This window comes from Antrostomus carolinensis, unplaced genomic scaffold (genome assembly GCF_000700745.2).
Source record: "Antrostomus carolinensis isolate BGI_N321 unplaced genomic scaffold, ASM70074v2 scaffold45963, whole genome shotgun sequence".
Classification (NCBI taxonomy): domain Eukaryota; kingdom Metazoa; phylum Chordata; class Aves; order Caprimulgiformes; family Caprimulgidae; genus Antrostomus; species Antrostomus carolinensis.
The window spans coordinates 5,854-19,692 of NW_010305380.1; the positions used below are offsets into that span (position 1 = coordinate 5,854).

The 13,839-nt window shown below is 40.1% G+C and overlaps 2 protein-coding genes across 2 annotated transcripts in view; one reads left to right on the forward strand and one right to left on the reverse strand.

The window, feature by feature from the left end:
- GUSB (glucuronidase beta) overlaps positions 1-6,221 on the forward strand; it is a 9,771-nt gene extending 3,550 nt beyond the window's left edge. Inside the window, exons 6-11 of the mRNA XM_010164769.1 lie at positions 307-485; positions 875-1,021; positions 2,187-2,271; positions 3,825-4,001; positions 4,619-4,754; positions 6,002-6,221. Of these exons, the coding sequence (XP_010163071.1) occupies positions 307-485; positions 875-1,021; positions 2,187-2,271; positions 3,825-4,001; positions 4,619-4,754; positions 6,002-6,159 (882 nt within the window). The 3' untranslated portion in view covers positions 6,160-6,221. The remainder of the gene's footprint in view (positions 1-306; positions 486-874; positions 1,022-2,186; positions 2,272-3,824; positions 4,002-4,618; positions 4,755-6,001) is intronic.
- Positions 6,222-12,114: 5,893 nt separating this feature from the next.
- Positions 12,115-13,725, reverse strand: VKORC1L1 (vitamin K epoxide reductase complex subunit 1L1; the record flags this gene model as incomplete). Its single annotated transcript, XM_010164770.1, has 2 exons — positions 12,115-12,894; positions 13,616-13,725. Coding segments are annotated over 2 exons (337 nt in total), but the record flags the coding sequence as incomplete, so codon positions are not given.
- Positions 13,726-13,839: the final 114 nt, after the last annotated feature.

A 13,839-nucleotide genomic window follows, 5' to 3' on the forward strand; every position in this document is an offset into this window, starting at 1 on the left:
CCCCCCCGCCCCCCCCAGCCCGCCCCATGGATAACCCCTGGGCGAGGGCGGGACCGGGCAGCAGCCCCCGCACCGGCAGCTCGTCTGCAACCACCATCCCCTCTGCTTCCTCAAACAGCCATAGCCTGGGTGTGCGTGTGGCAGTGCCCCTCAGAAAGGCAAACGCTGCACGGAGAGGTGGTGCAGTCAGCACCCTGAGGCTGGAAGCTTCTGGGAGCGAGCAGGGATGTGGTGGTGCCCAGCTAATGTGTGAGAGAAGCTCTGTCCTGGCAGCGTGACAGGGTGTGATGTCTCTCTTCCCCTCAGATCCGTGGCAAAGGCCTCGACTGGCCCCTGGTTGTGAAGGACTTCAACCTGCTGCGCTGGCTGGGGGCAAACTCTTTCCGCACCAGCCACTATCCCTATGCCGAGGAGATCATGGACCTGTGCGATGCCTACGGCATCGTGGTGATCGACGAGTGCCCAGGAGTGGGGATTAAAATGGCGTAAGCAATCGCTCAGAGGGCCCTTCCCCTTCTTTCTATGTTCATCCTTGCCGTGGCATCCCCCTCCCGTCCCACCACACTCGTCCTGATAATGGAAGTACTTTGCTCTATTTAGAAATCATCCCGTTGCGCCACGTGTGCCTAGTGAGGTTGGGCAACCAGAGGGCATTTTGCCACGTGGCCATCGCGTCATTTAATCTGGCTTGATTAATGAGCCCAAACCACGGCTCTAAACTGTGCAGCAGGCTTTGGGGAAATAGGGCAGAAGCCATATTCAGTGTCAAGGCTCAGCTTATACACCCTAGAGGCTTGAGTTTTAACAGGGAAAGGCAAAGGGGATGGATTTTATACCCTCACCTCACCAGGTCTCACTTCTTTTTGTCTTTAAGCGAGAGCTTTGGGAACAAATCCTTGCAGCATCATCTTGTTGTGATGGAGGAGCTGATCCGCAGGGATAAGAACAGGCCATCAGTTGTGATGTGGTCAGTAGCCAACGAGCCAGCATCAGAGCTGCCCCCAGCAGCTTACTACTTTAAGTAAGTGCGTCTGCTTGTACACAGAGCTGAGGCTTGAATCTTGGCAGATGATGTATCTTCTTCCTTTGGGATGGCACAGAGAAATAGTAAAGAGAGGGCAAGCATTTTTTTAGGAACCCTGAAACAGTACCCGCAGATGCAAACTGAAAGCGTAAGTGCTGCGTGTGTTGAACTGATGCTCAGAACCACACAAAAGCCACAAACCTCTTGTTTCTGAACCAGTAAGGTTCTGTGTAATTACCAGGAGTCCATATGGTCTGAGCATCTCTTCTTGAGCTGAGTCAGGCAAAAGCAGACCTGATGATAGCAACAGGATATTCCTTGTTACCAATGGAAGACAAGTGCTAAATTATTTGAGAATTATAGCAAAGCTGTAAAACAATTGGCCTTTATTTCTGAAGACAAGGTTCTTCAGTTAGTGCTAGTTATTTATTTTGTAGGGGATTATGACACCCCACTTCAAAGCCACTGCTTCAAGTCTCTACAGACCCTTTGGTTTTATTTTTCAAGAGATTTAAGCTTTGGATAGCCAAGAGTCATCTCTATAACAGGGCAGCAGACTGTCCCAAGTAGCTGTAGGTACATTAAGAGGATACTATCAAGTTTCATTCTTCAGAATGATCCACCACCCTCTTGCAGTGTTGAGGTAGCAGCAGAGCTTGACTCTCCCATTCTCTGTCTCATCTCCCTCATTCAGGGTTTCCTCAAAAGCAGACAAACGTTGACTGCATGCTTGCTGTGGTATAGGGCTAAGGCCTTGTGCTTTTGCAGGAACACATCCCAAGAGTTGTTCAGAAACTTGCCACTACCCTTCTCAAGTTTTCATGACCAAACTCATTGTCCCTTCACCAACTTGCAAGCTGCTGGCACCAACAAATGAGCATGCCTGCATTTGGCACGCTTCCACTCTTTTGTCAGGTGGGATAGCAACAAACTTTGTGACAGATAAAGGTCTCTTTGCCATGATATTTATACTCCTACAGAACTGGCTAATTTTGTATTTTGCAGGCACTTCGTAGCAGTATTTTTATTTAAATACTCTGCTAAATTAAAAGCAGCTCCAACTGTCTGAGGGGGGGAGCAGTGAAAGGACAGAGAGCTTGGGGAAATGGGGCTGTGCTTCTCCGTGCTGTTGTTGAACTCTTGCTTTACTGTTTGCAAACAGGACAGTGATAGCTCACACTAAAGCTCTTGATCCCTCCAGACCAGTAACCTTTGTGACAGATGCTAATTACGCTCTTGATCGTGGTGTAAGTTTACTTCATTTTCTAGCTTTTTTTTTTTTTTAAATTCATACATTAAATTTCCTCTTCTTGTTATACAGCCCTTTCCCCCCCACATCCCCAAGTTTACTGGAGATATGTAACAGGGAGAAGCAGAAGAAAACTTAATTTTTTTTTTTCCTAGTACAAAGCACCTTATCTTGTAGTTGTAGTCCAGCTGAAAAAAAAAAACCCAAACCTATCTGTAAGAGAACAATTCTTTGTCTTGAATCCAGTGACAGTGTCTGGATTCCATTGACATTGTCACTGCTATTCCACTGATTGTGTTTACTCATGCTCAGGCTTTTCACTTGCAATTAAACCAAAGCTTAAACCTCTTTAAAATGCTAACAGCCCTTGTGGAAGTCTAAAGGAAGGAAGCTTTGCTTTAATTCCTGCTTTAAACTGCTCTAGATCTTCTTTGGCAGATGTCTGTTAACGCTGAATAATCTAAAAGCTCTTCCAGCTTCATAATTAAAGGCCTAAAGCTGTATAAATAGCCAAAAGACATTTTTATTGGATGTCTGTGCCTTAAGCTGGCCGTAGCTTGAACCAAGGATTTTGAACACAATTTTTTTTCCAGGGTAGTTCCTGTGTAATTTAATTTTTCAAGATGGCTTTAATAGTTGTCACTACTATACAATAAACTCTTCTAACAGGTGAGTTTGTAGATACATTACCATACATCCCCACATTACCATACATCCCCGCTACAGGTTACACTTTGTATTTCTTTCAAGCTGTCCTACAATTAGCAGAATGACCTTCTGTAACTGAGAGGTCTGTTCCTCTCCAGCCCAGGAAAATAAAACTGGTGGCCTTAGTTTTGAAGGAGCCCAGCAGGGATCTGCTCTTGGATATCACTGCTTCATCCAGTACACACATCCCCATGAGCATGATCTGACTAGCTTGAGGAGACACAGGAAAACAAAACCAAAGAATAGATCTCATACACTGATGTGATATTAGAACTTTTTTTTTTTCCTTTTATTACAAAACATGTTAAGAGAACATTGAACAAGTTACATACAACATCACTTTACCTTTAGTGGGCTTTGTGCCCTTTTATCATACTGTCCATGTGGTAGAAATGGCATATAACTTGCAGAATGCTTAGTCTTAGTATTGCACCATTTATGCACAAATTTAGTTGCTAGTCAAAATATTTGACTGCTAACTTGATCATCACATTCCAATACTCAAAAAGTACATCTAAATGTACCAACAAGCCAGAGACATCTTGAAAACTCAAAAACTTTTCACAGACTCGAGGATTAAATGGGTTGATCTTGTCTAACTCTTCGCTGTGACTTCCTAAGTTTGTAAGAAAAATGCCAAATTAATATGCTTATTAATTTATCCTGCTTTTCTCTGGGAAAGATGTCATGTTGGGAGGGCCTGAGTGATGGGGGAAGAGACTTTAATCTAAGTGTAATAAAACTGTATTCCATTAAATTAACCAAAAGGAAGATTTAGTTTTATGATTGAAGGTTGTCTACTTTGAGCTCTGTGACAAAACACTCTCACCTTGTTTTCTGTAGGCTCCTTATGTGGATGTAATCTGTGTAAATAGCTACTTCTCCTGGTATCATGACGAAGGCCACCTGGAAGTTATTCCACTACAACTCACAACACAGTTTGAGAACTGGTATAAAACCTACCAAAAACCCATTATCCAGAGTGAATATGGAGCAGACTCAGTTCCTGGACTTCACAGTGTAAGTGTTACAGGTGCCCTAGGTGGAAAAAAGCACTACTCTTCTTACAGGGTCAGAAAAACTTAATTAGGAGAGACAGGTACCATTGAGCCTGACCACTTGGTTTGGAGATACATTAGCTTGTAAGAGTCCAAAAGACTCCAGGATTGTAATCCTGCTTTGCCACTGACTTCACAAAGGTTAGATTCTACCTAAAGAGGAGTTTTTAGCTTTGAGTAAAAGCACTGAGCATGCTGAAATCTATACTTTGGCATTTGTAGAAAATGTTTAATCAGAAGATGGGACACTGGAGAGTGGATGTTCATTTCATGGTGCTGTCCTGCACAAAACAGGGGGCACTCCTACACCTACCATGATAAAGCACCACTACCAAGCAAACCAGAGGCTCCCCTCCAAGCATCATGTTTGTATTTTATGTGCATTTCCCCTTGTAATTTCAGTAGTTGCCAATTGTCACTAAATAGCCATTGTTAATGCAGCAGCAATGAAAAGACCAGGCAATTGTAAAGCTTGTTTTCAGGAAGCAGGTCCCCAGTAAATAAGAAGTTAACATACGGAGCCTTGGCTGAGATTAACTGTCACTTTCATTCAAAGCCACCTCTTTTTCCTGGCTGCAGGATCCACCACTTATGTTCAGTGAGGAGTATCAGAAAGCTATGCTAAGAGAGTACCATTCCATTTTTGACAAAAAAAGGAAAGAGTATGTGATTGGGGAGCTCATATGGAATTTTGCCGATTTCATGACTAATCAAGGTAAGCTTACATTTATATTCTAAACAACTCTCCATGCTCCCTGCAAGTTTAAAAAGGTTTATGACACACAAAGACTATTGTGCTGTAGGGTAGGACAAAAGGGCCCTCTGCTTACCAAGACAGAGCATAGCTGGTTTCTGTGACAAAGTCCAGCACAACCAGAGCCAAGAGGGAAGGTCCTGCCTGTACTTAATGCATCCTCTCTCTCTCCAGCTTGAGCTCCTAGATGTCCCACCTGCAAAAATGCGACCCAGAATATGAGACAACACACTAGGGCAGAATGCAAGGCGAGCTTGTGAGCAGACCCAGGTTACTTTATTTCTTGGCCACCCTCAATTTTGAGCATTAACTATTAGGGATCTGTCTCATTTGCTTCGCATTTCATCTACAACTGCCCTCAGTAACACAGCACCTGAAATAATGTATTATTAACTTGGCAGAGGTTTAGCAATAGAGGACCAGATGCCACACTGGTAGACAACTGTATCATGACACTCCATCCACTATGAATAAATTATAAGTGCATTCACAAAGTATGGGGTTGTTACTTAATCTACAGTGCAGTCACACAGAAATTAAACGATTTCAACTCAGAAGGAGACCCAGTAAGGAACCAGTTATGCATATGCCACCTGCAGTGAGTTAGGGTGGTGAACAGTCAGTGTTAATTTCAGGCAGAGAAACACCATTAAGAATAATCTGTAGAGCACCAGTATAGGTATTAGAAAACTAAGTCATTGCAGAGAAGCTGTCAGAAAAGTAGTGTTAGTTTCACAGAGGGGGACTGCGAAAATATAGACACATTCACATACACGTGATCATCTTTCCTAATTTCCTATGAAAACTAAAATAGGCAAAAAGGATATGGACACCACTAAAGGACAGTACAGTCAAACAGCAATCGACATTTTCACCATCAAATTTCAAGGTGGAACTAATGGCAGAAGGAACATCTGCTGTAAAGATAATACTGATCAAGTTAATGGGCACACCTGAATTAACTGTCATCAGCTTACCAGCTGTAAATACAATGAACTGCAGCTGTATTGCTCAGTTACATCAATTAATCTTGCCAAGATGAAACAAATTACACCTGCCAAGTTCCCTGTTGCACCTGACCATGTGTAGAAGAAAGTGCATAGGTCTCTTCCACCTAACCTGATTTAGTACACATATTGTAACAGTTCACAGTGGGGGATACAAAAGCATTTTATATATACTTGCTTTATTTTATAACTTCTCTACAGGGACCACACGTGTTTTGGGGAACAAGAAAGGAATATTTACCCGCCAACGACAGCCCAAATCAGCTGCATTTGTTCTTAGAGAAAGATACTGGAAGATTGCAAATGAATCAAGCTGTCTTCCTCCTATAATAAAATCAAATACCCTCTTTCTAAAATGAAATCAAAAGGTATAGTGGCTGGGGGCTATGCTGAACTTGTTCATTAAATTTCTGTTTAAATAATATTTATGTCTGTCTCAAGTTTTGCAAGTCTAATGCAATTTCTAGTCCACCTGAAGTAGTTACTATGACACAAAGCAGATCAGAAATACGTTTCCTATGCTTAGCCATGTCTGTAGGCTTCTTGTCTCCAGGCAGTAAAAATTACTATTCAGAGTTTCAAGGAGCTGAAGTTAGAGATCCTGACTGAGGTATCTGTTTATGGCAAAAAAAAATAAAAATATTACATGATAGCAATCAGTGCTGAAGGCTTAAAAAAAAATGCCAGTTATTCTAAATGAACATGACATGCCTCCAATGCAAATGAGGTTTTCCAGTTATACTTCCCTGACAGTTACACTACTCAGATCACAGCAAATTGTCCACAGAATTACTGATGAGCACAATTTGTATATCTGCCCTTGCTGGACAGAATATATGTGGCTAGCTGAGAAATTCTGAGAGTTCACAGCACTCAGGAAGTACATGAACCACCACTTCTGTGAGGATACCCAACACAGTACAGTATGGAATTCATACTACAGCAGCAAGGTGGAATACGTTAGATAGGCAGGAACTACATTAACTGAACTTCGTTTAAGACTATTTATTTTAATCACAGTACCAGAACTGCCGCTATTAGATGTGGTTTTACCTTCCAGCATGGAAGGGCTTCCTTCATATTAAATTCTCACTATGTACTACAGTAAGAATAGTCTAGAGGGTAAATTTGATCTAAGCTTTTTTGATGCTAGCCTGAAGCACTCTGGGGTAGGGCAACATGTAAATTAATATGCACACACTACTTCAGACAGTAATGTAGTGTGGTAACGTCCCTTCCAGGCTGCACACCAGTCTCAGAGGACTCTAAAGGCTGGATTTCAGACTGTAATAGATTGTGCCAATACTCACAGAAGAGCTCAGAACACTTAGTCTGCAAACACCTTATTGCAACATCCCAGGGCTGTCCCGAGAGCGGTGTCACCCCGGGAGAACCAGAAGATTGGAGGCTGCCGACTGAATTTTGGAAGTTGGCACAGTTACGTAGTTTCATTATTCCCATTCAGAGATAACGGGGTGGAATTGTTGCTATGACTACTTTTTCTGCAACTGGCTCTTCTACTGAGTACATCAAGAAATTGACCAAAACATTTGCCAATATAAAGAAAATATTTGCTCCTATTGTTGTGTGGTGGCCAAATTCTCTTTCCTTTAGATGTGGTACATTAGAAACCAACAAGACCTTCCACACTGCGACATGCAGAATAAGGACATACATACATGTGTACTGCAATTTAAAACATTTTTTTTCTTGAGTTTTTAAGGGAAAATAAGGAACATACCATCAACATGCCTTATGGTTATACAGTGTTAGGTTTACAGATTTTCTATATAACTAAAACCCCAGAATATAAAAGTCTATCCAGAATAAAAGACACTTGCTCAAATGTACTGTGGTGTAAGAGGGAATATCATACTTAAACCCAGTACCAGTGTTTGAAAGTCATTTCAACTTCTCAATCTCTAGACATAATTTTTTAAAACCCATTTTCTTCCCCATTTCAACAGATAGGACATACCAACAGCTGCCACATCAAACACACAGACCGAGATTTGACATCATTAACGCATTACAAACGAGGGCTCAGATCCCTGTGATAACACACAGGGCTTGTGGTTGCTGAAGAGAAAGCCATTACTTTCATTCAGTCCAACAAAACAGATGCCAAGTGTAACATCCACACATATGATAAGCAGCATTTCAGAGTTCCTGCTCGTTCTCAACAGCTCAGTGCAATTGTAAACCCAACCCGCCTGTCCACCCCAGCAGCTCCCTCTCTTCCAGAGATTTGACATCATTAACGCATTACAAACGAGGGCTCAGATCCCTGTGATAACACACAGGGCTTGTGGTTGCTGAAGAGAAAGCCATTACTTTCATTCAGTCCAACAAAACAGATGCCAAGTGTAACATCCACACATATGATAAGCAGCATTTCAGAGTCGTAGTTCCTGCTCATTCTCAACAGCTCAGTGCAATTGTAAACCCAACCCGCCTGTCCACCCAAATCCAGGAAAACATACACCAGCTTCCAGATACTTGTCAGAGCAGAGTTAAAGCAGATGTACAGAACCAAGGAAAGCAGGAAGTGATAAAACTAACATGCTTAAGGGGCTGGGGTGGGTTTTTTTGCCTGTTGCTTAAAGGACTGTAAACAGTTAAAGCCCCAAGTCAGTGCTGCTCAACCTTTACACACAACATTCAGCAAGACACCGTGAAGCTGCAGAAACTCTATAAACTGGTATCTCTGTGGACTCAAGTGCTTTAACCTTCTACTGCTGACACACCATGTCTTTGAAAAAAAAAAATAAAAATAATCACAACTGAGTACATTTCTAGGAACAGAATTACAGTACTGACTTTAACAACAGTTTCTAAGGCTCAGACTGAGTCCAAAAAGGCCTCTGATTGGGTTCATTCAAGCTCTTATGTTTGGACTGCATGAATGCAGTGTAAGAATGTAAGAATGCAGCAAGACGTCCACTGGTAATTTCTACATTTATTTTTTTTTTTTTTATACCAAAAAGTTATGTGCAACAAATAGAATTCGTACATATTTACATTGTTTTACCTGTTAGCAAAATTGTATCCTAAACCTCCAACAGAGAATCTCTCAACCTATACTGATAAAAGGAACATCTGCCCAATGACTCCACTTAAATGGATGTTTAATTTGGAGTTTAAAGCACTAGTAATAAATAGTTGATGGAACATACTATACAGAACAAACACCTAATATTTAGGCCATGCTTAATACAGTTTTATGGTAACAGAATACTTCATCTTTTCTGGACCAGTTATGTCTAGATCACGTTTAAACAACATTGGCAGAACCAAAGCTATTGGATCTCTCTTTGACTTTAGCCCATATAAATTAGGAGCATCAAGTGCTGCCTGAAGCACCTCACCGATCGTCTTGAACAATCTCTGTACAGCAGAAGACAAACGCGTACTACAGTACGTGGAAATCTACTAACAAGAGAGATTTGTTGTCATTTTAGATATCAAAGGTGGTAGGGAATGTTTCATTGGCCTTGGCGTTGCCAACACTTTACAGTAAGAGACTTCCAAGAACATTCATTTCCTAGATGAGACTTTAATGCTTTGTTGGCCTTAAGAGTAGCAAGTACCTTACAGTAAGAGGATTTCAGGAATGTTTAATTCCTAAGCAGGTTTTACGATGAGGTTCTTTTGCCTTTCCAATCCGCCCCTCCCTGCAGAGCTTCTGAGAGCCAAGGAGGGGGCAGAAGAGCCCAAGTTCAGAACCACTGTTTGTCGATTATGAATTTTTTCCCCCTCCGCTCTCACACGTGTTGAAACCACAACCAAAAATCTGTGATGATACTGCCCTGCTGTCGCTCTGCCACACCAGCTATTATTTACCAGCTTTTTTTTTTACCCATGCTCTTGTATCCTTAAAAGATTTCTCAGAATTTCCCTTTGGATTTGTAAGGCTCCAATTAATATCAACCACATATTTGCCACATTTGTTTTGGATGGGGGCAGCAGGGGGGCAGTTCATGAAGCACTCGTCTGATTTTCATCCCATCACTAATGGTAACCTGAGCCATTTGACTGGAAGAAATACGCTGTTTCTATCATTGGGAACAACGAAGAAAGAGTCAAAGAACTGGAAGCAAAAAGGTCCAAATTTCTACTGCTAAGATTATTTTGCCCTTTATTCAGGCCAACTGCATTTCTGAAGCACAAGAGAGAAAGTAGAAGAGTTAGGGCCATTTCTAGCAAATCACTTCCAGTAAAAAGTAACTGCAAGAAAAGCACACAAGACAAGAGAGTTCACAATTAAGGATCAGATTTGCAAGTCTGTGCACAAAGTGTAGCTGCAAATTCTTCCAGAGACCAAACTCCATTTCCATGTGATCCCTATGTGCACACAAACAAGGACTGCAGACACGACTGCTGAAAATCTGGCCCTAAACAATTTTACTAAACAAACTGAATTAACAGACTATGCCCACACAGACAAGCACGAGACACAGTGAAGTTAGTCAACACCTATACTTTCAGCTGATGGGGCTTTTCTTCCTTTTTTTTTTTTTTTCTTTTTTCTTTTTTTGGTGTGTATTACACCCAGAAATTGGACCAAGTAATCACTGATTATACTTGTCTCCATTGCTGCTTGTTCTGAGATATTAGCACTGTGACTAACCATTTCAGGCAGCATGTGTTCACCTCTTCCTTGGATGAAAAGATGCCTTAGTGTAAATCACAGGAATGCATTAAAATAAACCTAGACAACATATTAAACAGTGATATTGCCTCAAGGCTTGTAAGAGAACAAAGTAAAGCCCTGAGGGACCAGTTTGACATCATTCACTCCCCTCATATCAAAGTTCAAGGCATTTGAGAGACAGAACTAAACATCAAGACAAGCTTTAACTATACTCTGGTCAATACAAAACGCATTTAATGAATTGTGGTCTAAAACTGTTAGACAAGAGGGACAAGTAATTTAGTGTTACATGCAACAGATGTTACTCATACCACAGAACTCTATACATTAAAGCAGTTTCCACCTACATCCTTGATACAAACCAGAAAATTACTTCAGTAGTAATTTAAATACTATTTTGTAAATTCAATCTAAAAATTCTATGTTTCTCTACGCAACACTGCATGTTTCACAGTCAAGTTTATCCTCAGCAACTTAGTGTTTATAATCCACTTAGCTGTAACAACATAAGTGTCTCTGACATTCATGTTTAAGGAAAAAAACCCCTAAAATTAGTTAAACTAATTCTTTAAATTAATGGGTACGCAGTTGGAATTCTTCATACTTAGAAGCTGACAAGGGCAAAAAGCAGCGCAGCACCAATTACAGAAAGTGGCTGAACCTACACATTTTGGTGTCACAGTCTGAAACACAAGTATTTTACTTTTCCAAATCACATCATCAACCTTTTATCGCACTGATTTAAGTTAACTGAAACAATATTGCTACCACTTCTCAGTCTAAAAACTAAAATAGATCTCTTAATACTCTATCCCCATCAAATTTGCTGGGAATTTTGTTTGTTCATTTTTAAAGCAAGGACACTTCTGCCTGCCAAGTTCAACACAAAGTATTTGGTTTAAGATTTTAAGACAGAAGGCACTTTTAAATTCAGCCTTAGAATACTGAGTGCAGAAACAACACTTAAAATTTTGTTCCTTTGTTTCAATCCGCAGTTTAATTTTTTTGCCCGATTAGTTATTAGAAAGAGCAATGATAGCACTGTATCACATTTCATTTTCAGGAGCACATTTACTTACTTATCCCACTAAACACGTTGCCCTTCCAAGGAATCTTATGTGTGTCAGGCCTAAAGTTCATTTCCCAATATAGCACAAACCAAAGATCCTGACGAAGATCAATTAAGTAACTGCTTCTTCAGTGCACTGCTGGGTTATCCCACTCCGTGGTTTCCACTGCAAATTGCAGGTCTATACTGCAGCATTCATCTAACATCAAACATTAGTAACACTGGTGGCTGACCACAGTTTAAAAATTAAACAGCTCTGCATGGAAATTAAGTCCTTTCAAAGAACTCTCTTTGATACACCAGTCCCCAGTTGGCATATCTCAGTGGCAAGCTTTCTATTGACCACATTAAGCTATTTTCATTCTGTACAGAAATTAATAAAGTTGTGGTTTAATGAACATACTTCAGGTTTCAGCTTTAATTCCATTTTTGTTACTGGAGACAACAAAAAAAAAAAAAAATAGAAAAAAAGAAAAAATGGAACAAAACCCAACCATCATTCTTGTGAAAGCACTAGCAGTGAGTGCAGCAACACGGTGTTCTCTATAGAGGTCACTTCTTCCATCACGTCAGTCGACTAATAGCTGAACACTCTGACAGCTAACAAAACTGATTGTACAGGGAGTTCTCCAGGGATGAAACCAATATTTCTAATTTTATTTACAGTATAAGTCCTAGTCAAATCTAAGTCCATCAGCTAAAAAAAAAAAAAAAAAAAAAAAAAGTTATACACATACTGTAAACATGGCAACATTAAATATGGTAATGCTAGTCTAGAATATTTAATGTCATGACCACATCTTGTTATACCTGAATTTATATACAGGATATTTTATAGCAAGTGTTACCCACTTCACAAGTGGAGAGGGAAGAGAGAGTCTAGGTTTTGCTGTGGCTAAAACTCCTTCAAAGTAAAGTTAAAGCTTGTCTTTGATTGTATTAGAGCTTTCTTTCCTAACCACATTTAAATTGAAGATTAGAACAAAAAAAAAAAAAAATTATCTAGGGCCCCTCCAAATTCATAATTAAAAATTCAGTTATGGTTCTCAGGGAAAGTGTCTGATATGGAGAATAAAAAATTACTGCAAAATAAACTTAATGGAAGTTGGGTCTTCAGACTGTCAGTCAAAAGTTCAAACAGGCATCATTCCTGTTTGGGTTGGAGTTGCCGTTTCCAGGCCTCGTTCAAATAAACTAGTCGTTTGTAGTTGATGATAAAGAGAATGAAGTTCAGCAAATATGTGATGACGCAGACAATGCAAAATTCCTTCAGCACGAAGTACAGAATGTATGCCAAGTACAATGATCCTACTACAGACACTATGGAGGATGTCATGAGGATTAGCGCTGCTACTGCACTTGCTGTCATACCTGCAACAAGAGAGAGAAAGTTACCACTGCTGCTCTCATTCCCCATTTCCACACAAAGCAAAAAGCCCAAGCACCCCAATTCAAACTGAAGGCTGCTCAGCAAGTTTGTATTACACAGAAGTCTGTTTAAAATACCAAGAGTTCGAGATGGCTGACAAATAGCTATTTGGAGGGGAGCTTCTAGGTTCTGTACAACAGCCCTTTGATAACACGTACCTGTAGTATTTACCATCTTCATATTCCTGAGTTATATGTGAAAGTTACAGGTTTGTCAAATTACATCTATCAATATTAACAGCTTTAAAGCAGACCATATAGTTACAAAGAAATATCCATACATTATATTTCATGCACTTTTTTTTGCTTGCTATCTCGGTTACTCCTGCAGAACTTGTAAATTCCATTTTTAATTCCTCTCTTTCCTATTGTGCAACCCAATGCTAAATATATTTAAGTGAAAATACCAGCGCAGCAACTGTCTTGACGCTTATATTATTAATAGCATAGCAGAGGAAAATGCAACTGCTCTTGTCATCAGTTGGGTTTTTAAGCCCTTTGGACAGACGTATGATTACACTGGTGCTAAAAAAAAAAAAAAAAAAAAAAAAAAAAGCAACGTTCAAAGTCAATGAAAAAAGTACAAATAGATCATTTAGATACTTAGAATTCCTCACCACAGACCTGTTAAATACTTCAGGCTCTAAGCTGAATTCATACTTACCAAGTAGCATTTGTAGTATATAAAATACAAGTCCAAAAACACTGTTTGACTGATTTATTGCACTGTCCTTTCCAAAGATGGAACCCAACAGACCGAATCCTCGACCCCATCTGTAAAACAGTGAGACTAATTAATTTGTATTTGGGCACTTATTGCTTTACGTCAGTATTTTCAATTCATCACTGTCGGAGAAAAAAAATATATACATACATACATATACATAT